Source organism: Pyrgilauda ruficollis, unplaced genomic scaffold, assembly GCF_017590135.1.
Source record: "Pyrgilauda ruficollis isolate IOZ18807 unplaced genomic scaffold, ASM1759013v1 scaffold20, whole genome shotgun sequence".
In the NCBI taxonomy this organism is placed as follows: domain Eukaryota; kingdom Metazoa; phylum Chordata; class Aves; order Passeriformes; family Passeridae; genus Pyrgilauda; species Pyrgilauda ruficollis.
The window spans coordinates 3075784-3098978 of record NW_024519207.1 but is presented as its reverse complement, the minus strand read 5'-3'; the positions used below and the strand labels follow the sequence as shown (position 1 = coordinate 3098978).

The 23195-nt window shown below is 44.3% G+C and overlaps 1 protein-coding gene across 6 annotated transcripts; it reads left to right on the top strand.

Moving 5' to 3' along the window:
- Positions 1–7: 7 nt before the first annotated feature.
- PHF11 (PHD finger protein 11) lies at positions 8–22977 on the top strand. 6 transcript variants are annotated; one of them, XM_041467008.1, is made up of 12 exons: positions 136–581; positions 709–3692; positions 4340–4454; positions 5093–5228; positions 6892–6999; positions 7745–7878; positions 11873–11982; positions 14422–14480; positions 14879–14945; positions 16758–16880; positions 18113–18184; positions 22047–22977. In XM_041467008.1, the coding sequence occupies exons 4-12, from the start codon at positions 5121–5123 to the stop codon at positions 22184–22186; spliced, it is 921 nt and encodes a 306-aa protein (XP_041322942.1). In that variant the 5' UTR covers positions 136–581; positions 709–3692; positions 4340–4454; positions 5093–5120; the 3' UTR covers positions 22187–22977. The 6 variants fall into 6 exon arrangements, with proteins under 6 accessions (XP_041322941.1, XP_041322944.1, XP_041322946.1 ...); XM_041467007.1 differs by lacking the exons at positions 136–581; positions 709–3692 and adding an exon at positions 8–129; XM_041467010.1 differs by lacking the exons at positions 136–581; positions 709–3692; positions 11873–11982 and adding exons at positions 8–129; positions 10843–10889.
- The last annotated feature ends 218 nt before the right edge of the window (positions 22978–23195 follow it).

Sequence of the window (23195 nt, the reverse complement as noted above, 5' to 3'; positions counted from 1 at the left end):
GCATGGGCCGACGCCACCGCGCATGCTCCGTGCCCCAGCCGGGCGCTCTCGCTTCCGCGCGGGAGGGTTGAGGGCGGGGGAGGAGGCGGCGGGAGCGTCGGCTCGCGCGAGCCGGGCCGCGAGCGGGCGGTAAGTACCACCGCGGGCACGCGCGGCGGGGGGAGCGCGGAGCCTCCTCAGCGCCGGTCCCGCACCCCCGCTCTCCCCGCAGTGCCTGTGAGTGGAGCCGGCCGGGGCTCGGCTGAGCGGCGGCGCCGTGAGGCGGCACCGGGACCTCCGTGAGGGCCGCCCCGGAGGCCCGAGGGGTGTTAGGAAGGAATTCTTGGCTGGTGAGAGTGGTGAGGCACCGGCACGGGTTCCCCAGAAAAGCTGTGGGTATCTGGTGTCTGGCGGTGTTCAGGGCCGGGCTGGATGGAGCTCTGAGCAGCCCAGTGCAGCGAAAGGTGCCCTGCCCACGGCGGGGGTTGGAGCGAGATGCCCGCAAGTGAGAGGTGGTCAGAAAGACAGCTTTGTTCGTTCCTTCTTCTTCCTTGAGAAATCTGGATGTGTTTGTTCTGTACTGACGTGGGGAGAAGGGGGAGGTGAGTGTTGGTCGTGTTTAGCTGTGAAATCTCCAGCCCTGCTTCTCCAGCCCTCGTCCCAGATGAGGGACACACTGAGTGTGGGGTGACGGGCGTGTGATTCCTTTCTTTCTTCCCGCTTCCATAGATCCAATCCTGCACTGCGCTGGAAGGAAGAGCCGAGCAGGAGCTGGGACAGTGGGTTTCAATAGCGTGCTGGAATTCAGAGCATTGGGTTCTTTTCCTTACTCCCCTATGGATGTACCAAGAGACTCTGTGCCTTAGCTTCCTCCTGTGTAAAAGATGGATATTTACATACAAGAATGCTTTCAGAACTGGGTCTGGAGAACAAATACTTCAGCAGGATTGCTGAATTTGAAAGTGGTACAAGCCCTGCGCTCTTGCCAGCACTGTTCTCCCTTTTTACTTTCCGTTTCCTTTCCCGTCTTCTTCCCTTTAGTCACTGTTGTGAAAAAATAAAGAACCGAAACCAGCAGCCCTCCTTCTAGGAAATGGCACAGGTACAAGAGGAGTGGCCAGGCGTGACTGTTCTCTCAGCTGCTGCTCTGCCTTCTGTTTTGCTGTGTCATCTGTCCTGTCATGAGCGGGGAGCAGCAGAAGCCCCCCAGATCTTACAGCTGAATTGGGCCTCCTGGGTTCCCTGTGGTGGTGACAGTGGAAGCGAAGGGTTGCAGAAGGATTTGGGACAGCAAGGAATTGACTGTAAAACAGCAGGTGAAAATCCTGCATTGATAAGTGGAAGATGATGGATGTGGCAGAGAAACAACCATGGCACTGATGCCCTCCCTACTTAATCTGTTGCCACTTAAGGAGGAGATCTGGGGAACTCTAATACTGGTCTGGGGTTGACAGGGTGGTGGTGTTGGGTTGCTGTTTGGACTTGATGATCTCAGAGGTCTTTCCCAACCTAACTGATTCTGTGGCAGTATGTGACTCTCACTGAAAGGTGTCCCTTCTGGGGTGACCAGGAGGACAAACCCATGGATCTGTCCCTATGATTTCTGTGTTGAATTCTCCCCCTCTGGTTAGCTACAAATCAGGGTACTGTTGTACCTTCCATTGTTTGTGGTCGCGTTGCATGGAATACCCCAGAAGTGTGATTGGTGCAAAACATTTCCTGGTAAGCAAGGGAAGGAACAAGGCCACACAGCTCTCACGCTGCCTCACGTTCCTCTCCAGACCTGTGGCAGCACAAACCACCAGCCCTCCACCCAGTTTTGTCTGCTCTGATCACCGTGGGCCCCCTTGCTTGTTGAGCTTCGTGTTTTTTCACTGCTTTATGCTTCCAGCAGTAGTTCTCTGGAAGTGTCAGCTCTGTGCTCAGAAGCAGGCTAAAATGTGATTGAAATAGTGAGAATTATTGAGGAAATAAGGAAAATACAGAGTGATGTTGTGGCTTTGTAGTGTAAATGGTAGCCCATCCTTTTGGAGGTGGTATGCTTCTCTTTGAGTGTAGCCAGAAGAGTAACGAGAAGGGATGGAGAAATGACAGAGGTGAAAAAAACTGCAGGCCAGCTTCTGTACAAAGAAGAGCTAAATAGTTTCAGATTCCTTTACTTTAAAAAGAAACAGCAGGAGAAATAGTAACAGAGCAATGCTGTCATGAGTACTGCTGAAAGAGTGGAGCAAGGATTTCTTGCCTTTTCAGAGAGATCCAAGTGTTTCAGCTGGAATCCCTGAGTGGCTTGAGCACTGCAAAAGCAAGGCATTGTTCAGATGAAATGTAACTAAACTGTAAAACTGGAAACCTGCCCTTAGCCTCTCCCTTCTTGTGTAGGAGCAGCCAACCAGCTCCATTGCCCCGTTCAGTTCCATATCCTCTTCCTGGTAGTGCTCTGTAGCAGAAGGCTCAGGAAGAGCACAGGCTCCTGTGGGGGTATGTCGGGTTTGCATGGCCAGGTTTGGGTAGCAGGGGGGCTACAGGGGTGGCTTCAGTGAGAAGCTGCTTGAAACTTCCCCCGTGTGCAGCAGAGCCAATGCCAGCTAGCTCCAGGACTGACCCTCTGTTTCCAAGGCTGAGCCCAGCAGGAATGATAGTAACACCTCTGTGGTAACTTTTAAGAAGGAAAGAAAAAAAGTTATTGGGCAGAGAGGAGTGGAGTGGGAATATGTGAGAGGAGCAACTCTGCAGACACCGAGGTCAGTGGAGAAGGAGGAGCAGGAGGTGCTCCAGGTGCCAGAGCTGGGATTCCCCTGCAGCCCAGGGTGCAGACCATGGTGAGGCAGGATGTGCCCCTGCAGCCCAGGGAGGTCCATGGGGATTCAGAGATCCACCCACAGCCTGTGGAGGAGGTGGGTGCCTGAGAGAGGCTGTGACCCCGTGGGAGGCCCGTGCTGGAGCAGGGTCCTGGCAGGGACTTGCAGACCCATGGAGAGGGAGCCCACACTGGAGCAGGTTTCCTGGTAGGACTTGTGACCCTTGGGGGAACCAACGTTGGAGCAGGCTGTGCCTGAAGGAGTTCACCCCATGGGAGAGTGACCTGTGTTGGAGGAGTTCATGGAGAACTGTTGTTCATGGAAAGGACTCACGGAGATGTTTGTGGAGGACTGTCTTCATTGGGAGAGACCCCACACTGGAGCAGGGGAAGGACTCTCCCTGTGTGTGGCAGGAACAGGGTGATGGACTGACCATAACCCCCATTCTCCATCTCCCAGTGCCTCTTGGGGGAAGGAGGTAGAGTTTGGAAAGAAGGGAGGGATGAAGGCAAGGTGGTTTTAAAATCTATTTTACTTCTCATTATCCATAATTCAGTTAATTATACCCGAGCAGAGTCTGCTTTGCCTGTGATGGTATTCGGTGAGGGATCTCTCCCTGTCCTTAACCCATGAACCCTTTGTTATATTTTCTCTCCCCATCCAGTTGTGGAGGGGAATGATAGAGTGGCCTGGGGGAGTTCCTGGCATCCAGACACGGCCAACCCACCAGAGGGGGACAGGATACAGGGCTAAACAGGGCTGTAGGTGCAGGCTGGCTGCTTCTGCACAGAGGAATGGCCAAGAGCTGGACTTCCACTGCTTCAGGAATCCTAGAAAGGTGCTGGAGTAACCCCAAGGCTGACCATGATCAAGTGTCTTCTGTCCTCCATCAGCATCAGGATTTCTCTGGAGCCTGTAAGAACATGAGGGACTGTAGAGTCCACGTTTACCCCTTCCTTAAAAAATTCCTAGAGCTGGATCCTCTGACTAGGCCTGAGCAGGCACTATGTGTCTGCATTGATTCCAGGTATTGGTTTGCAGAGAGCTTTTCCTGTATTCTAGGCCATTCAAACTCTAGCTCATTCTTCTTTTGAATTTCTTTCTTTTCTATTCTAGTTCTAATATGTCCTTGTGTTTCTGTTTGTTTATATTGTATTTATGTATTGCTCAGGTTTTGAAAGTGGTATGATGGTCAGTGTATAGATGAGTATTGGAAATCATTTTCTACCCTTCCTTGCTCACAAGACATAGAATGACAGAGGGAAAAAAACTCCAGCTGTGTGCAAAGTGACTTGTGATTACAAGTAAATTGTCCGTAGTGTAAGCCAGAGGGGGAAAAAACATAAAAAATCCTCTTCTACTCTGGTGGTGCTTTCACCTGGGGCTACCCAGTCTGTTTTATGCAAGCAGAATGGGGGCAAATGAAAACTGTTTGTCTATTGAAACCCAGAAAAAGGTTGCAGGATTTGTTGGCCTTACTACCTCTCACTAGAATAATTTAACTTCAGATCTTCCTATTTCTTGAAAGTAAATGCAGATTTTTCTTCCCCTTTGTCGTACAGGAGTTTGTGCTGTCAGAGGTGACGTCTCCAGCAGAGGATAGTTTGGAGTATCACGCCTTGTAGGAGTGGGAAGTTGTTGAAGATTTCTGTGGTGGACTTGCACAAAAAACACAAAGTAAAATTTCTGCTACAAATGTTGTGGGGTGATGCTCTAACCTGCTGATGGGGATGTGTGTAAAGGCTTGTCCAGAAACACTTAGACTGCTTTTGTGAAGTATGTGGGTGGCCTCAGAATTTTGCAGCTGCTGGAGAAAGACTATGTGAAGAACAATTAAGACTTGAGTGGATATGGCCAGGAAAAGATAACAAGTGTCCCTGGGGCAATTCCCAGGGCTCAGGGAAAATTCTGTCACCCTTGTTAGCATTTCACCTTGCTGAGAGAGAATGTTTGAATCTCTCACTTATGATTTTTCTCTTGTGCCCCAGTTTACTTGCAGACCTCTCCACGCTACTTTGCTACATCCTTCTTACAGCAAGCAATTACTGTTTCTTCCTTGTTTTCTGTGAACTCCTGGAAAGCACTGGTGAAGCTTGGGGGCAGCTGTTTTTCCATCCTTTGTTGACTCGCACATGGCAGCAGTAGGTTAAGAAAACACTACTGGTTCTACTGGTATTTGTTACTGGAGGAGCAAAGCACCAAGGGTCAGGGGATGTAGGTGAAGGAGCACTTAAAGGGCAGGAGTTGGCGGGCTCTGCTTTCCTCTGTCCTGCTTGGCCTATGGAAGTTGTCAATTGCTTTGTGTTTTGTCCCAGTTTTCCTGCCCTAGGTGCTTTCTGAATAATGGCGAAGATGGTGAGAACAACATGTGCATTTTGTTCAGAAGGGGAGGCTGGCTCTGTGATGTACATCGCCACAGAGAGAAATATTGCAGCTCATCAGGATTGTCTGGTGAGTGCCTTTAGCTGGTCAGTACTGAAGAGAAGTGGAGAAGGGATAAGGGGGAAGTTTCCAGTGCTTGTCTCTTTTTAGTTTTGCAATGATGTCTGGATTGAAAGGCTGGTTACTCAAACCAGCAAGTTTATATTAGATTGAAAAGCTCAAAAAGCAACAGGGCTTGGCCGGGATTTTGGAGTGGGAGAGGATGTGTCCGCACAGCTGGAGCTGTTGATTTGAGGTGTTTTCATGTGTCTGTTGCTGAGCAGTGGTCCCAGACACACATGAAAACACCACAAAGACCACATATGGTCTTGCAACAGGAATAGGTCTTCTTGAAGCACTATTGAGAATCATCTTCTTGGATGAGGATGCTCACACCACACAAAATTGTATACTTAAACCTTTGCAGGAAAATATCCATACCATTTGATGGTTAAAAAACTTTTCCAGTGTGTCCCTTATTTAAAATAAGAAATAAAAATATCAGAAGTTGATTATACAAAAATATCTGTGAAGCTTTAAGTGTGTTACGATCCTTCTACTCTTCTTGCCTCCCCTTTATTCTGGAATGTTGGTGGAGCTGGTTCTTGGAGTGCAGAATGAACTACAGCTGCTGTATTCTCTCTTCAGCAGAGGGAGAATATAGCTGAGAGCTGTTTAGCAAAGGAGATTGCTGCTAGAGCAGCTTTCTGGCTGTCACTGTGCCAGCCTTCTTATTCTCACAATTGTCATGTCTACCTCTTTATTTTTCTGATATCTTTTTTGATTGTCTATTTTTTATCAGAATGTTTCACAACAGTGTTGTTTTACAGCACTTGGATGTTTTGTTTGAAACAGGTTTTATTATGGCTTTAATGTTTCTCCAATGTTAAAACTTCTCTCTCCCTCTCTCTGTTTTTTCTTCTTTCTCCTTTCTTTCTCCTCTCAGCAGCTTTACTAATTTCTCTGCCTTAGGCTTGTTTGCGCTGTTTGGGTTTTTTTGCAGTCAGCTATCACCTTCTGAGCAGACAGACTGTGCCTGCTAGTTGATGAAAGGGTAGCTCCCTTTTGTTTGGAATTAACTACATGTAATGCTTGGGAAATGTTTGCCAAGAACTTCCCCTTCCTCGCTCATTGACATGGCTCAGCAGTTCTGTGGGAATTAAAGTGGCCTGAGTGTGCTTGTGTGCATTTTTAGTGGGTTTCTCCCAGGATGTGTACAATGTTTCTGGGTTTTCCTGCAGTCAGCTGTTGTCAGCACTAGGCTGTATGGAAATCTTATTACAGAGAAATGTTGCATCCAGCTGTAGGTCTGAGCAGCTGAGCACATAATATGATGTCCAAGGTGTGGAGGTCTGTTGCCTGAAGATCTTCTCATCCTTATTCTGGGCACCCTGGAATTGCACATTTTCTCTGTTCATGTTTTTAATAAGTTAACTTTCTCACCTTGTTATCTTTTCTTAGTTTGCCTTCAGGTTATGTGAAATCTCCTATGTGAAAGGAGGAACTTCTTTTGACTGCAGAAATGTTCAAGCTTAGCTCCTTGTTCAGTGTAGGTGAAATCTCTTGTTAACACAAAGAAAAATCAGCCTTCTTAGGTAGGGCAAGTGCAAGAAGAAAAGATGTATTCTTTGTCTCTTTTCAGCACTGGTGACTGAGTCATTTTATTTCTTAAAACTGTCTCATTTGTCTTTAGTTATTTTCCTCAGGATTTGTGGAATCTGAAGATCATAACCCAGAAAATCTGGAAATAAGGTTTGATGTGTCATCAGTGTTAAAGGAGCTCAGGAGAGGAAAGCGGCTGGTAAGGAAATGTTTCTGAATCTGCAGTTAGTCCTGTCTCGTAGTATTGAAGGTTGTCTGGCCTCTTCTGTGCTTTGAAAAAACCCATTAAAGTATCTGGTCCTTCTGATCTAGTAAGATTAGGCAAATTACAGGTTTAGCATTGGAGTCATTGATTTAACATTTGTTTTGGTGAAATTTAGTTCATTCTGTATTAAAATGCAGGTGGGTTTTTTTCTGGCCTTTATGTCCTTAGTCGAAGTTTCTTGAGCCTTTGGTGAAGAACTAAGCCAGTGCCTGAAACAAAAGAATGGAATCCACAATTGTAAAGGGGAACAAATTCTGAGTTTAGCAGAAATCAGATTATTTAAGTGAGGGAGTTTTTTGATTGCCTTTGTCTTCCGCTGCCCTCCTCCCCCATGTCCTGGGTGGAACTCTTTTCATTATGAAGTTAGCCTAGGAAACATAAATACAAACATTAGCACCAATTAATGTTGAAATAACTTGGGAAAGTTGCTCGGTGCCCTCGCGTGGCTCTTTGCCTCATTTTACAAATTTGTCAGTATGAAATAGAGGTAAGATAGTAAAAAGGTGGCTGCAGCAATGACCAGGTGGCGTTTGCAGGAGTGAATTTGCCTGATGAATTACACGGAGGTGACTTGCAACGGAATACTGGATTTTCTCACAGAGAACTGCATTTGCCCTGTCTGGCAGGATTTGGAGTAGCTGCCTGTGACATTTACCTGGTGAACCCCCTCCTGTTGCAGGTGTGCAACTTCTGCCGCAAGAAGGGGGCCACGGTGGGCTGCGAGGAGCGCGCGTGCCGCAGGAGCTACCACTTCTTCTGCGCGCTCTGCGACGACGCGGCCGTGGAGACCGACGAGGTCAATGGCATCTACAGGTACCTCGCCGAGTGTCCTGCCAGTCCCTGGGGGTGTCAGCGGGAGGGACTTCTTTGGGTGGGGCTTAAAGGGTTTCTAGGGAAGGAAATAAGTTCCCCTCTCCTAAAGTGATGCTTGATCCTCTGTTTGCAAACTGGGGGAGAAATGTTTTCATTTCACAGGAAAACTTCACTGCAGTGGAAAGGAATCTGTTTAGTGCTTGAGCCTGTAACATCACTGAAAGATAAGAAGGCAAAAACTGAGAAAGTCAGTCTTTACTGACTCTCTAGCCAGTCTTCAAGAACCAAGACTTTTATTAATGTCACTCAGATTCTAAATTTTTTGTTGGTTCAGAAGCTCCAGTAAACGTGGTCTGAGCACAGAGCAGGTTATAGCACTTCTAGGTCTGCTCACATTAGTCAAATTCAGGTAATTTTCCCTCCCCTTGCTAGCAAATAACTTTGATTCCCACCAAAGGCCTTGTATGTCAATTACGTTGCTAGCAATAACATGATTGAATAGATTCTAAGTAAATTTTCTGTCCTAGTCATGCTAGTCCTGGTGTCCTCTGCATTGCTGCCTGCATTGCCATTGACAGATGAAACAAATTGTTTGGAGGATGCAGATGAAGGAGTTGAAAAATTGGGGCTGCAGGGACCTTTTGAAATGCTGAAGTTATAGTAAAGTCTAAGGTGCATAAAAGCCCTGATGCTCATTTCTGTGCAAGGCCAGAGAGGACACAGGTCATGTTAGATTAATTTGGGGATCATCGAATCACTAATTGTTTCAGATAGGGGTGGACTAGTGCAGTCCTTGGGAGGGGTGGAAGATGGGTCCTTTTGTGTCAAGAGACTTGCACTGCTGGCTGGTTCACAGTGCTCTCTGTCTAAAATGAATGCATCTGTGCAAGGCTGTAAGCCCAGCTGTGCAGGGAGGATGGGAGCTGTAAAATCTTGGTGAATCTGCAAAGCTCATGAAAGATGGAACTGGGAAGACGGAAACTTTCTATGATCACAGTATAGATGGCTTTCATCTTATAGCTTTATCCTTTCTAAAGCTCATAGCTTTAGAAAAGATAACTCAGGCTCAAGAAGACTGAACTCAAGATGTTAAAAAACAAGTGGGACTAATGGCTGGTGAAGAAGTGTTTGCATATACAGTTTGGTTTGGTGGCATTTTGGAGCTGGTGACCTTGGAGGTTTGGAAGAGGGACCCTTAAAAATGCTTTGTTTTAGGTCTCTGTGTGAGACTGATAGCCTAGGAAACTAGGCTATAGCAACCTGTATTGAAGAGTTGGGAAAGGACTGGATTAGAGAAGGGTACTAGGACAGCTTTCAAGGATTTGAGCCTAAAGACTTTTGCACAGTAGCAGTGGCATAAATTAAGCACAAAAATTGTAGCTAGCTGAAATTATTGGAGAGTACACTTGAAAAACAGTGGAAGTGGATTGACAGCCCCTGCACATTTTCATGGTGAAATACAACATACTGAAAAGAGAATTCCTTCGAGAGAGGCAGAGCTGGTGGCTTTAAATTCTGAGTTGCCATCGTTGTGATGATGGGTAGTGATCATCAAATCAAATGGAGCAGAATAAAAAGAGAAATGTGGTGCTGTGGAAGTGGCCAGTAAGCACAGAGGTGGAGAAACAAGTGCAATTTGCACTGCTGTCTTGCAAAAGTGATAGTAGGGAAGTGCTTCCAAATAAAGTGGCCCGAGTAGTAAAATATACTGTCTGTACTTTGTAAGATGTTCTTGTGCTTAGGATGGGTTGGTTTTAACTGTGAAAGACTAGAACTAAAAAACATTTTTCAAAGGGCAGTATTAGAAATTCAGGGATGTAAATAAGGTGTGTCCAGTATATAGCTTTCTGATTACATTGTTAGGCATACCTAAATCTGTAAATTTGTTGTGTTTCAAGAAGCATTTCATGCAAAAGAAGTTCCTCATCAAGCCAACAGTCTGCATTTCTAAGGGCAGTGCTTCTGTTTTTGTTAAAAGAATGACAATCATTAGAAAATATCCTAGTAAATGCGGTTCCCTTTAAAAATTGCAGCAGTCTTGGCAAGTAGATTTGTAAGGAAGAGATGAACTAAGCCATGCTCCTGACAAGGCATTTTTGCTTAAAAAGTGACTTGGGATCCTTCTGTAAGAAAGGCATATTGCAAAAGTTGGTTCATGTTCTCTGCACATTATTGTATCCAAAAGATAAAGAATATTTTCAGATAAATTTGTTTCATTTTGCCTCTTCAAAGGAATTCACATTGCTCTCCTAGAACCACTGAAAATATTCCCATTTCACGTATTCCTGAAGTCTTTAAGTAACAAATGGACTGAGCACCTTTAAGCTACTGGATCTCACACAGGGTTTCCCCACATACTCAGGAACTGGGGGCCATTCCGTGAGCACAGGGCAGCGGGAGGGAGGGGCACTGAGATCTCCAGGCAGGTGGGTGCCTGGTGCTCTGTGTGGTGGTGCTGTGTGGTGCTGCCAGCATCCTGCAGGGCTGAGGAATGGAAAGTTACACTGGGCAGATGTGTCTGAGGAGGCTCCTGGCCTGCGTGGGGCAGAGGTGCTGTGATGGAGCAGTGTCAGGACTGTGGCGTTTCACCTTGGGAGCGTTAACCTCATTTCAGTGTCTCTGACACAGTGATTGCCACACGCATGAAATGTGTCTGCCTCAGGGCCTGAGCAGTGGGCAGGCCCAGGCAGGGTGGGCTGATGGAGCTGGTTATTCAGAGCTTCAGTGCTGAGAGTGCACTGGGGCTCTGGGAGTACAGATACAAGGTTGTGCATGCACAGGACTTTAAAGCAGGTGGTTTTTGAGGGGGTAGTGCTGAACAAAAATCATGGTTTTCTTGAACTGTCTTTCAGTTTATGTCTGGTGGAAAGAGGGAAAAATATCTGTTAAATAGGTCAACATAACTCCACTTGCATATTTATTAATAATTCTTCTCTTTTTCTTGAAATTTAACTTAAATTTTAGAGTGTTCTGCCCAAAACATGACCCAGGGAATAGGACCAATCACTATGGTGAGTTTCTTTAATGACTTCATTGATTTCATTTGCTTTAAAAGTTTGCATCCTACAGTCAGTAATTCATAAGAACAAGATAAATATTACCACCTTCATATTGAGTGGTGGATTTCTAATCTGCAGGAGTGGTTTGGTTGAGATCCATATGTATGCACAAAAATCAAGAAGGTTTTTTGAAGTGGGAAAAGTTAAAATTTAATCCTCCTAGAATCTCCTTGAAAACTGAGTTAAACCACTATGGATCCAATCCTTCATGGAATCATTCTTACTCTTCTTTATGAAGTAGGCCCAAGCAGCTTGTAAAATCTGTGTGAGACAGCAGAGCCACACACAAGTTTGTACTAGATTAACAAGGAAAAGGCTGTTGCAGGAGAGGTCACCTTGGAATTTTATCTGTGGTTATGCAGACATTCACATTTGCATCTTCTGTGTTCACTGCAGTAGTTTTTAAAATAGGGCCTTTCATTCTGAAGGATCCCAAAGAGCTTTTTAAGTGTAACAAAAGGGTTGTACAACCCCTGTTTAAGGATTTTTTCCTGTGCTACAGAAATGCAGCTTCATTTGGCAGTCCTGGTCCTTCCTGATTCAGAGGTATTTGGAAATCCCAACCAAAGCTGGACCTTGTTAGCCTAATGCACAGAACTCTGCTCACAGTGAAGTGGCTCCTAGACTGGCCTTCACTTTGAATTTGAGCTCAATTGAACTGTAAGCACTTGTGCTGACAGTGGTGTACTTCCACTGAAGGCTAGCAAATTTTGGCCAATCTTCTTGACAGAGTCTTGCTCCACCCTGATGACACTTAAGGAATGGGTTAGGTGATTATTATTTAGACTTTTATTCATCAGGGCTGGGGTTTTGTGGAAAGACTCCGCAACTTGTAAGAGTTGTAAGGTAGGTCTGTATTTATTCAACACCAGGCACATGTGGGATCTCTCTGAAGCTAGCTGCAGGGTCTGAGGAGCCTCTCTTATCTCCAACAGGCCTCACATTCCTTCCATCTTGTTTGGGGTAATGAGCTCTTCTTATCAGGATCCCTGCATTCCTTTGTCCAGTCTTCAGGCCTTTGCAAGCACAGCAAGTTACAAGCTAAGTGGGTTAAGCAACATACATCGTCTAAAACAGCTGTCCTCTAACTCCAAAATTAATTTCTACCCTAAATTAATTTCTAACCCCCTGTCTCACTTTTTAGCCAGACATACAGTCTGTTTAGTATCTGATATTGTTGTGGTTCACTAACCAAATGCATCTTCTCAGTTTGTTTAGTAGCTTTGCTTTTTACTTATCCATACTTCTGAATCCTGACCCTTTTTCCCTTTTCAAAATTATTTTGATTTCTGTGGTCTAATGGTTGTCAGTGTCTGTTGGGGCTGCCCAGGGTCCCAGGTGATCCCTGTGCAAGTACTGGGCAGGCCCAGGATTGCTTTGTTTCCAGTACCAGATAATATTCAGGCATTAGGTCCAGCCCTCTAGACCATCTTGTTCATCAGGAGTACTCAAGTCTTACAAGGTTGAATCACAGAATGATTTGGGTTGGAAGGAACTTTGAAGATTATCTAGTTCCAGCCTCTTTACCCTGGGCAGACACCCCTTCCACTAGATCAGGTTCTCAAAGCCCCATGCAGCCTGGCCTTGAACATTTCCAGAGACAGGGCATCCATAACTTCTCTGGACAAGCTGTTCTAGAGAGTCACCACCTTCACAGTAAAGCATTTCTTTATATCTAAGCTAAGCCTGCTGTCTTTCAGTCTGAAGCCATCTCCCTTGGTCCTGTCACTGCATGCTCTGGTACAAAGTCATTTTCTGGTATTCTTGTAGTCCCCTTTAGATACCGGCTGGGTTTTGTATCTTCAAATGCTGCATTTGCAATGTTCCCTGAGAAGAGAGTTTTCTCCTAGAGGAATTCCTCCAGAGGCACTTAATTTAGAGAGCTTCTGTTTATGAGGGGTAAATGGATTCTGCTGGCAGTGTCTACCCTGCCTCCTGAATGAGCTTCTCTCATCTTCTGAGAGTAACTGTATCCTGGGAAGTACCCTGGGGAGCAAGTGGGAGAGTTGAGTAGAAGACACTTGGTTCCCCAAGCCCAGTGTCTCCTGCTTCATAGTTTGGAGAAAATGGGGTCAAGGAAGAGCCTCTTATTCTTGGTTCATACAATATTCTTGTGCTGGAATGTCAGGGCTCTGCTGTGTGATTGAAAAGGCTTAAGGTGTCTTATGGGCCAAGAACTCTCCTTGCAGCTCTGTGCAGCAAGGATGTGAGAGCAGCTTGGACTTGGAAACAGGCTCCAACCTCTGTTTAATTGGAAGAGTTGAATGTGGACAGAGTAAGGCTGACAATTGCAGGAGAGCAGCCAGCACTGTGCAGGGCAGGAGTTGGGCTGCACTTCAGACTGTGTTCCTCTTGTATAAGGCATCCTTACAGCAGATATCAGGGAGAGCTCAGGAAATCCCATCATGTGTCAAAAATACCATGCTGAACAGCAAGGAACACGTTGTGCCTACAGCAGTATCTCCCACATTGCCCCAAATTTGGCCTTACAGGTTGGGTTTGGATGAAGTGAGAGACCAGTTTCCTTTCAGCCCATGAAAAATGCAAATGTACAGCACCAGTGCCCAAAGCCCAAGCTTGTTTCCACAGCCTACGTGTACAACAGTGGCTCCTCATTCCTCATGATAGGATGATTTCTAACAGGAAAGGCCTTACTAAGTGCTGCCCAGAGGTTCTAGAATTAAACAGGGAAGGGGAAGTATAACCCCGCTGTACACTAAACATTCAGGTTTTGGTGGGTGGTTGCACTCTTCTCTGCCTTTCTCTGTTCCTGCCATGTCTTCCTTGCCAGAGCTGTCTTTCTCTGCTTGTGATACCGTAGCTGTTTCCAAAAGCTGCCAGTTGTGATGTTGGCAAGAGTCTGGTGCATGCTGATGGAAAGGACACAGTGAAAGCAGAGATAATTTTTCAGAGATCTCGTACCACATCACTACAAACACTTTGTAGCATAAATAATATTAAACTGACAAGTCAAATGGCTTCTGGAGGTTTTCTGGGAGGGTCCTTATGTTGATGAAAAACCTAATGCCATTTGTATGTCTTTGAGACACCTAAGTAATTCTTTATGTAGTCTTAGTTTTGAGGGTGTATTAACATACATAAGAATTGTTTGGAAAAGAAGCCAAACAGTTTTTTACCACCTAGAGGTGGTGCTGCTGCCAGGAGGAATAAGTTCACTCATAGAGTGTTATTGTTAATTCCTCACAATTAAAAATCTACTGAGTTGAAAAGGTTAAGTGATAGCCTGAAATGCTATAATGATGTGCACTTTTTCCTAATGGTTGGTTGATGCTTGCAATTTTCCTTAATGGAAACAGTGTGAATTCTGCTGAAATGTCAGGTTTTTGGGGAAGCTGAAACATGAGCCTTGCCACTCAAAGTGCCTCACTTTCTTAGCTTTTTGGGAAAAGAAGGAATTTATATGATGTGTGATGGTCAGTTTGAGGTTGTCACTTTTGTGACTTTGTTGTTTATTGATTCCTAGCTGCAACTAAAAAGAAAAGAAGACGTACACTGGCATCTCCCACCATCACCGAAGAAATGGTAATTCTGAATTTCAGTAATACTGAAACAGGGGACCCACACCTGCTACAGCAAAGGATTTACTTATCAAAGTATTCTGACAATGTTCAGAAAGAGACTTGGGAGTTCCCAGTAGGCATTTGTTAACTTCTCTGCTGTTTGCAAATGCAGTGGTGCCCCAGGTGTCTGGCTTTTCTTAAAGCATTTTTGCTTTGAAGCAGTTTTTGCTTCCATTTTCAAAATAGAATGTCCGCAGAGGAATATTGTTAGCCATTCAGAGAAGCTGACAGAAAGCTTCTGTGAGAAGTCACAGAAATGTGGACTGCTTTTTATCTTTCTGCTAAGACACAAGTATGATAATGACAACAGCAGTAAATGTCAGCATGATGTAAAAAAATGTTGTTTTGATTTTCTTACAGAGTACAGAAGAGACAGCAGAAGAAAACAGTTTGCGAATACTAAAAAGGAAAAACAACAGGCATAAAGGTGAGACTCACTTTGATACCGAAAGGGTTAATTCAGTTTTTACTGTGCCTGTGAAACTTTTAGCAGAGAAACAAGGCATGCAAACGCTGCTCCTCCAGCAAGGACAGTGGGAAGACACGAAGAAGATATGTGGCTCAAGAATGCAGTGGTAGATGGAACAAAGGACTTATTCTCTGGGAGCATGGGGTGGGATTTATGATCATGGATAAATTGTAATATGTATGTAGGGAGTGTATATAAGCAACACACTTAACGTAGAACCAAGGTGTCCACATAAGGTTAGGAGTATTCCCTGCAGGGCCTTGGGCCTGAAGAAAGGATGCTGTCTTTAACTTCAGTGTTAAGGAGCCTTATTCTGATATTTTGGACATTTGGTAACAAATTTATGGAGCAACTAGGAGGCACAATGATCTGTTATGTTGAAGTGCAGAGCTTGGAGATGGCTGGTAGCAAATTCTGTGCTGGAAATGTATTTTTATGATTCTCCTGAGACAGGTGGCTCTCTGTGCTCTGGTGTGGCAGCAGAAGTCTGATTTGCAGAATGTTTTAATAACTGTGCAGCAAACAAATGCCTGTGGTTTGGCTGAGTGAGACTTGCTGTGTGATGTGAGCTGGTGATTCAGATGGGAATGCCCCACTCTGGCTGGCTGCTGCATTCAGCTCTGTCTCCTGCAGACAGGGTGCCTCTGCCTGACGCTGCTCCTCCGTATCAGAACAGTTAAATCCAAATGGGAACCCTGGAAGGCTTTAACAGGGGAGGTGCTCTGAGGAGGGGGCAGCACATCTTGCCTTTGGAAGCCTGGCTGTACACAGGGTGCTTACACAATACAGGCTTTCACTGCATACATATGGAGTTACAACAGCGAGATGGATCACAGGAGCTATCTTTCAGTCCTGCAGTTTTCATATTACCCTGAAGCTCCTGCTGCAGTTGCTTGTTGGGATTCTGCTGGCACTTGGAGGTTTGGAATGTGCTGGTGGTGATTATTCACCTCACTATGGATATGCTTAATGTATGGGCATGGTATTGCAAGTGGCTGTGGTCTTTTCTGAATTTCATTACCACTGTAAAGAACAGGAAACCTATAAAGAATCCTGGAATACTCGTAGAGCGTCTCATGTAAGTGAGATGGCATTTCTTTCCTCACAAATGTCTCCAGTAAAATGTAACATTGTTTTTAACAGAGACTGGCAGACTTTTGTGAGCTGTCCAAAGGCTCTTTGCTTTTGAACAGCCCATTGCATTGATCTTACTAAAACTTGTCGCTGACCTGCTGCTCAGAGATAAAGAAAAAAATGTTATTTCTCTATCAATCCAAATCTGACAAAGTAGGTACATAAAATGGGCTGTAATAAAAAACTTTAGTTGCCTGGATCACTGGGAGTAAAAGTAGCCTCAATTTTTACCAAATCTAATACTGATTCATTTTTTGCACCGTTTTCTGTGCTTTAGCCTGTTCAGTCCATGGTGTGGTCCTAAGGATTGGTGAAACTGCAAGCAAGACAAATCACTAGGGGGTATCATGAGCTTTAGGAATGGCACATTTAGAGTTGTGGAGCTGTTTGCTTGTGATGAACGAAGCCAAATCTAGAGCTTAGGGAATTTTACACCCAGCACTGTGCTTACGTTTGCCTGGCTACTTTTTTGTTCCTACTGAAAAGGACTGTGTGGGTGGCTGGAGGAGCCAGAGATCTGCAAAACTATTTGTTACTGGTGGAAGGGCTTTGGCTAAAATTTTAGTTTCTGAAGAGAGGGAGCAAAGCCCACTTTACAGATCACTTCTGTATGAGAATACTTTTGTGTTTTAACAGTTCGAATAGACTTTGTTAGGAAGTGCAAACAAGCTGGGCTTCTGGATGACATATTTGAAGAAATGCTGGACACACTTCACCTGGCTCAGGAAAAACTGATGGATGACAACACTTCAGAAACAGGTATGTTTCAGGGGGACCCATGGCAGGGACTCTGCTGTCAGAGTAGAGGTGCAGATCTGAATCCTGGGCACTTGAACCTGGGCCGTGTTCCTGAGAATATCGTGGTGCTAAATAACTCAGTCCTTGTTTCTGCAGCTGTGCAGGAGGTTGAGAATGACCTTGCCTTTTGAATGACCACTTGCAGTGAAAGTTCCGAGGAACTTCTCAAAATTATGTAAGAGCTGCCAACTCAGCATCTCTAGAGAGACCTTCTGACTGGAATTTTTGAAGCCACCTTTTACATGTTGGCATAAGCATAGGAAGGTTCAGTCCAGCCTGTCCTCCCAGGAACTGGGGAACAGAGAGGTCCTGACGAGAGCCAGGTTTTATTTAAGTCATAAGTCTCTGTTGCTCTTGCAGCTTCACAGAGGCACCAGCTGTCTGTTAGTATCAGCACTCTCTTCTAAGTGAAAATCCATCCCTAAGTATGTACATTTTAAGGCTTTGGATGATCTGTTACAAGTGTACTGTCAGCTGTTAGTGTCTGTTTGGGGTTTTTATGGTTTCATCCCCTTGTGTGAGGTACTTTGTTTTTAAAGAATTCCAATCTAATGTTGCTTTGTCCACAACACAGTTAAAGAAAATTTCGAACTTTCCTCTCCAATTGTCCTCCCAGTTTTGTAAAGTCAGGAGTAATACCTTTGCATAAAGAAGGCTATTTTAGGCAAGGTAACTGAAGCACATGCATGGAAAGTGAAATGTCCCACCTGGAAAGTCTCCCTTCATGAGTAGCTTGTGTGTCAGTTGAACTCTGCAAGTGTTTTGTATTTTGCTTCAGCAGAAGCCTCAGGTATGAAATCGAGGTGTAATTCTTGGATGTTTCTTAACAGCAAACAGGGATAGCTCAGCCCCATACCTGATGGGTCAGGAGGAGTTGGTGTAGTCAGCTCTGCCGTCACACAGTCCTGGCACACTGAAGTGAAATATGACTTAAGTATATTGCCCTTCTTTAAATGCACTGTTCATGTGGTGCAGATGCAAAAAAGGAATAATCTTCTGTATGAAACTGAAAAGAAAGAATTTACAACTTGATCCTTTTTTCTCAATATAGATTATATGAGAAGGAAGACATTTTAAAACCTGGAGCAGTTAGTATGATAGAAAATAAGTAATTACTGTTTTGTGGTAGTTCTAATGTAGGGCTCTGTAAACCTTTACACAGTAGTATTACATCAGATTATCTCTTTTCCCAGAGTATGAAGAGACAGTGATGGCACTGTTTGACTGTGGACTGTTTGAAAATATACTGACAAATATTTATTCAGGTATGTGCAGAAAAGCTGTCAGAGGAGCAGCTGGTCTGGGGTTTGGCATTGAAGTTATTCAAATGAGAATTTTGATAGAACAATCATTTAAAATGAAAATTCCAAGGAACTTTTTTTCTCAGTGTTATATAAACAGTTGAATAAAAGCCATGGCTAGCTGTATCTTTAGAAATACAATATATCACATGGGGCTGGCTGACCTGCAGGAGGGAGCAACTCACAGTTCCACAACTTTAAAAGGCCAAAGGGTCTCCACCCTAGGGGAACTCCGCTCTCCTACAGCTTATTTGGGTTCCTTCTCCACAGCCCCCCTTCAGCAGTTTGCCAGTGTTACAGCTCTGCTGCTGGCTGACAAGTGCTGGTCAGAGTAGTGCTTTCCACTGAAACACAGCAGCCAAAGGCCAGCAGAACTCACCTGGACTGGGGGGCAATTGAGAATGCTCAGAGGGAAATGTAAACAAAGGCAGGAACAGTTACTTGGGAGCGCCTGTGTGGAAGGAAACTGTGGGGCTTGGATTCTCAGCTGTCTGAAGCAACAAGGCTGAAGCTGTTTTTCAGACAGGCGAATCTCATGCTTCCCATTTCCCTCTCCAACAGTTGTTCTAACTTTTGCTTTAATTTATTCTGGTGAAAAGGGTTTTAATCAGCTGATGTTGAGGTTTGGTGTGTGAAGATGATGTCTGCTCTTTCCCCTTCGCTTGACTGAAAAAGCCAGGCTCCTTCCTTCAGTCTCCTGTTCTTGCACTGAAACTCCTTTTTCAGCAGTTGGAGTGTCCGCTGTTGCAGCTGTCTGACACAAGGTTCCACCAGTGCCCCGTCCTAGGACATTAAAACATCTCTGCTCGGAACTCCTCATGTCACACAACCTTGGATCACACTTGTTTCTTTCACTGCTGCATCAATTATTTCATCCTCTTCTCGGCTTACAGGAAAATCTCTTGATATTGGCACCTGCCTGCACACAACCATGTGATTCTCATGGGTACTAGTTGTCCCCTCTCCAAATCCCCACAACTCAAGCAGCTCAATTCTTCCTGTACCACACAATCTTCTTTTCTGAGACCTTTTAATTTCAAGGTCAATAATAATGAGGTTGGTTCCAAAACTGATTCAAGAGGAGCTCTTAAAATGAAGCAGTGAGAAGGAAATGAAAACCATGTTAATTACAAGTGAAACTGTAGAGGGGAAAGCAAATCACCAGCTGCTTTTTTTTTCTTCTTCTTTTTTTGTTTATTGTTGCTGTTGTCATAATCCCTTATAAGCTCTAGCTAGCTCTGTGGTGACATACTAAGTCAAGGACTACATAAAGTATGACTGGTATAAATACTGTGTTTCAAGCTGATGATTTTAGGTCATCTGCCATGCTTTAAATTCAATCTTTTTGTCACTTCTTAAATCATCATGCAAATCCCGTTCTAAAGCCTTACGTGCCAGCACAGCAAGGCTACTCTGAACTGTAACTGGTGAAAGCTCTTTTTAAAATCCCTTTTTGTATACAGGGATCCACACTCCTTTTGCAGCATGCAGCTTTGCTGCAAACTCAACTGCATGTAAAACCTTGCACACAGGACGTGCTGTTGCCTCAGCAGCAGTTTCAGATTTCTAGGTTGGAGGTTCTTTTCCTCTCCTCCAAGGGAAAGTGACTTCTTTTAGTTTTGTTTTCAGTTCTGTTGTGCATCCTGCTTGGGCAGGATGCCTCCATCAGATTCCCTCTCCTCTGTGCTGGTCAACAGTCTGGCCAGAAGCTTTTGAGCTCCTTGACAAGCATTTGTTTTCAGGGTGTTTGTAGCAGCAAATTCTGCAATTCAGAAAAAGGTTGTGGAGACAAAGGCCCTGATACTTGATTTTGAAACTGTTGTGCAGTTCCTTCACTGAGATCCCCATAGCACTTGGGGCAGTCATCACAGGTCCACGTTCCTCAAGCCATTCCTGATTTTGCAAAAATACATTTTCTTTCCCTTCAGCTCATTTCCTCTATGAGGTGGAAGGTTCCCAATCTGTTACCTGTGTTCCTGTGGAAGCATTTCTGTAGGCCAGTCATTCCCATCACTGACATCTTTCTCTGGGCTCCTTCTATTCCTGCCACATCCTTTTGACAGGAGAGAAACTGAGCTGTGGGTGTTCCATCTGTGGATCTCCCAAATGCTGAATCCACAGGATCACAGAGTGTTCTGAGTTGGAAGGGACCCGCAAGGCTCACTGAGTCCAACTCTTAAGTAGGTGGCCTGTATGGAGATTATGGGGATTGAACCCATAACCATTGGCATTATTAGCACCATGCTCTAACCAACTGAGCTGCTTTGTTAATTTCATTCATTAATTCATATTATTAATTCATATCCAGATACTCTCTTAAGAGGGTTTTTTTCCCCTGGTTCCACTTGTACATGTCCAACTTGTTCAGGTATGTGACCTGAGTGCAATTGGAAGGGGCATCTCCTTCTCTCCAGTCAGAGCTAGGCTGGGGCACCAGGTCCCTGTTCAGTGAACGCTGCCAGAATTTCCCATGAGCAGCAGGCACCAACAGTGCTCTGGCTGCCCATGTTCAACACCCACACCCAACTTTGGGTCATGTATTCAAAAACATGTCTGTGTTCATCACATCCACCCGCAGGCAGCAGGTGCTGTGTTTTCTTACTACAGAGGAAGAAGCAGCAGGGAGGCAAAAGGCCAAAGTGCTTTCCTTCCTTTTTTCTTTTTTTTTCAAATCAGTTAAGGCTCTCTTATTCTGAATGGCATAGAGTAAACAGCTGGAGAGAATTTCTGCACTCTATTCACTGGAACTTTGGAGGCATCCTTCAACATCTCCAAAAGAAGAAAAATACATTTGTACAAAATGTACAAATTTGTACAACTTTTGTACAAAACTCATTTTGTACAAAAATGACAGTTTGTACAAAATGTCTTCTTACTAGAATCTGAACTCTCAACATTCTCACACACTGAGAAGGTTGTTTGTTGTTCACAGAGAAGCCTTGCTGCTCAGAGGTCACCAACACCTCTGTGTGTCCTGCTAACTGAACAAAGCAGGTGCTTCATTTAAAACTTGTGATTAACACTGTATGGTTGTGGTAGTGCTTCTGAATACTGGTAAGGTTCCCTACTTAGCTCTCACTGACTTCAATAATCTTTAATATTAGGGAAATGGAAGCAGCAGAGGGAAGCAGAAATGCAGTCAAGCAGGGCTTTGCAAATAAGGTAAACAACTTGGTTAATCCTATCAGGATACTGTCAATAATGATTTTGTCAGAAGCAGGAGAATAAATGGTATTGAATTCTGTTTTTGAGAATCGAGTTGTTGAATGCAGTTGTCCAAATCATCTGTTTTTAGGTTTAATTTTGTTGTTGGCTAAAATCCACTAGGCTTGTAAATTTGCTTTAGGAGTGTAATTTAGAGATGGTATCTTTAAAGATTTAACATAGACATTGTTGGGGGAGTCCTCACACAAATGGGCTCTGAAAACAGAATCTTTAAAGCTCATATGCCAGTTAACACAGGGGAGTAATAGCTAAACTAGTAATTTTTACATATGCTGAGATGTTTTAAATTGAATCTCAAAACTAGCTCTTCTATAGATGGATGGCAGAGTACATGACTCCTGCTCTGTGCTTTGTCTGACACACCAGCCAGGCTCTCAGCAGACCCAGAGTTCAGCTCTTTGTGAAGACACCGGGTGTGCAGGGTGGTGGGTTACAGACATTGCTGCAGAAAGGCAAAGGTTTTATTGTAGGTTAAACCAGGCAGTGGTCGCTCTGCAGTTAATGAATATGTAATGTGTTTTATATTAGTAATACTTATGTAAATAATAAAAACTTTTTTTTTCCTTAATAATAAGAGCTTTTTACCCCTTTTTCATAATAGGAACAGAAGAAAAAATCCAGAAACTTCTGGAAAACAGAAAAAGACTGGATCACAAGATTGAGGTACTGCAGGACTTAAAAGAATTCATCCTTCCTACTCCAGAGAACATGGCCAGTACATCCAGTACGGTGTCTGAATAACCCCTCTCTGTGATGGTGCAATTGTTAGGATTTTCTAATGATAAAAACCATAGACCAGTCTGGTCAGTGCCCAATGCCCCAGCCCCAAGATGAGGGCTGAATGGGTGCAGGAATGTGGTGTTACACTCATTTTTATACCTCACTGTTGCAATAAAGTCCTTCAAGTTTTCAAATTTTCATCTTCAAATTTTTCCTGGTTCCACTATAAACTTCCATTTATATTGCACAACAGAATGTAAATGTGTATTATTAACTAAATATAGCTTTTGCAAAAACTCAACAAACCCTCCAGGGAAGACTTTTTCCTCAAAGCCAAAGGAGTGTTCTGCTGCCACAGAACAGTTGCTGAATTCCCTTGAACTGTGGGAGCCCTCTCCTGGCTGGGCAGTAGCTGCCTCGCTGTCTGTGTCCAGACAGTGATGGTTGAAGGATCATAGTGCTGCTTTGGCTTTCCCAAAAAAGATTAATGAGCAGAACTTGCACTCAAAGAAGCCTTCTGGATTACAAACAGGAGTTTCATTTAAAAAGCCAAATTATTCTTTATTGACTGGTGAAGGTGTACTGTTTCTGCTGCAATGGCAGTGGTAAAGCAGTGTTTGCAGGCAGACCAGAAAGGGTTGGGCATTATAGTCAGAACAAGTAATGTCAAATGGAGAAAAACAGTGACTGGATCTTCCTTTCTCCATTAAGAAGGGGTTCAACTTTCACACGTTTTGTCTTTAAAATATTGTTTGAATACAGAAAAGCATTGTTTAGCCACAACAGGCTAATAAAATAAAACATTTTTTAAAGGAGCTGTGTGTGGAGTTGTGCTCCCCATCCCTAAGCTGCTGCACAGGACACAGCCAAGAAGGGGGAATGCTGTCAGGCCCTGCTTTTGCTGAGGGACAAGCAGAGCACTGGCAAACACCACTTGGAATTCCTCACTTGAGCTTGTTCTGTAGGAAAGTGGTGATTGATAAGCACAGAATAACAGCATTCAAAACAAGCTCTTGAAGGATAAGGTGTG

What these genes read in the sequence shown, in the direction of transcription:
- PHF11 (XM_041467007.1), top strand. Translation starts at nt 5,121, where the DNA reads ATGGCGAAGATGGTGAGAACAACATGTGCATTTTGTTCAGAAGGGGAG. An exon ending in CACAGCAAGTTACAAGCTAA is followed by an intron (nt 11,983 to 14,421) that starts GTGGGTTAAGCA and finishes ATTGATTCCTAG; the next exon opens with CTGCAACTAAAAAGAAAAGA. An exon ending in TGACAACACTTCAGAAACAG is followed by an intron (nt 16,881 to 18,112) that starts GTATGTTTCAGG and finishes CTCTTTTCCCAG; the next exon opens with AGTATGAAGAGACAGTGATG.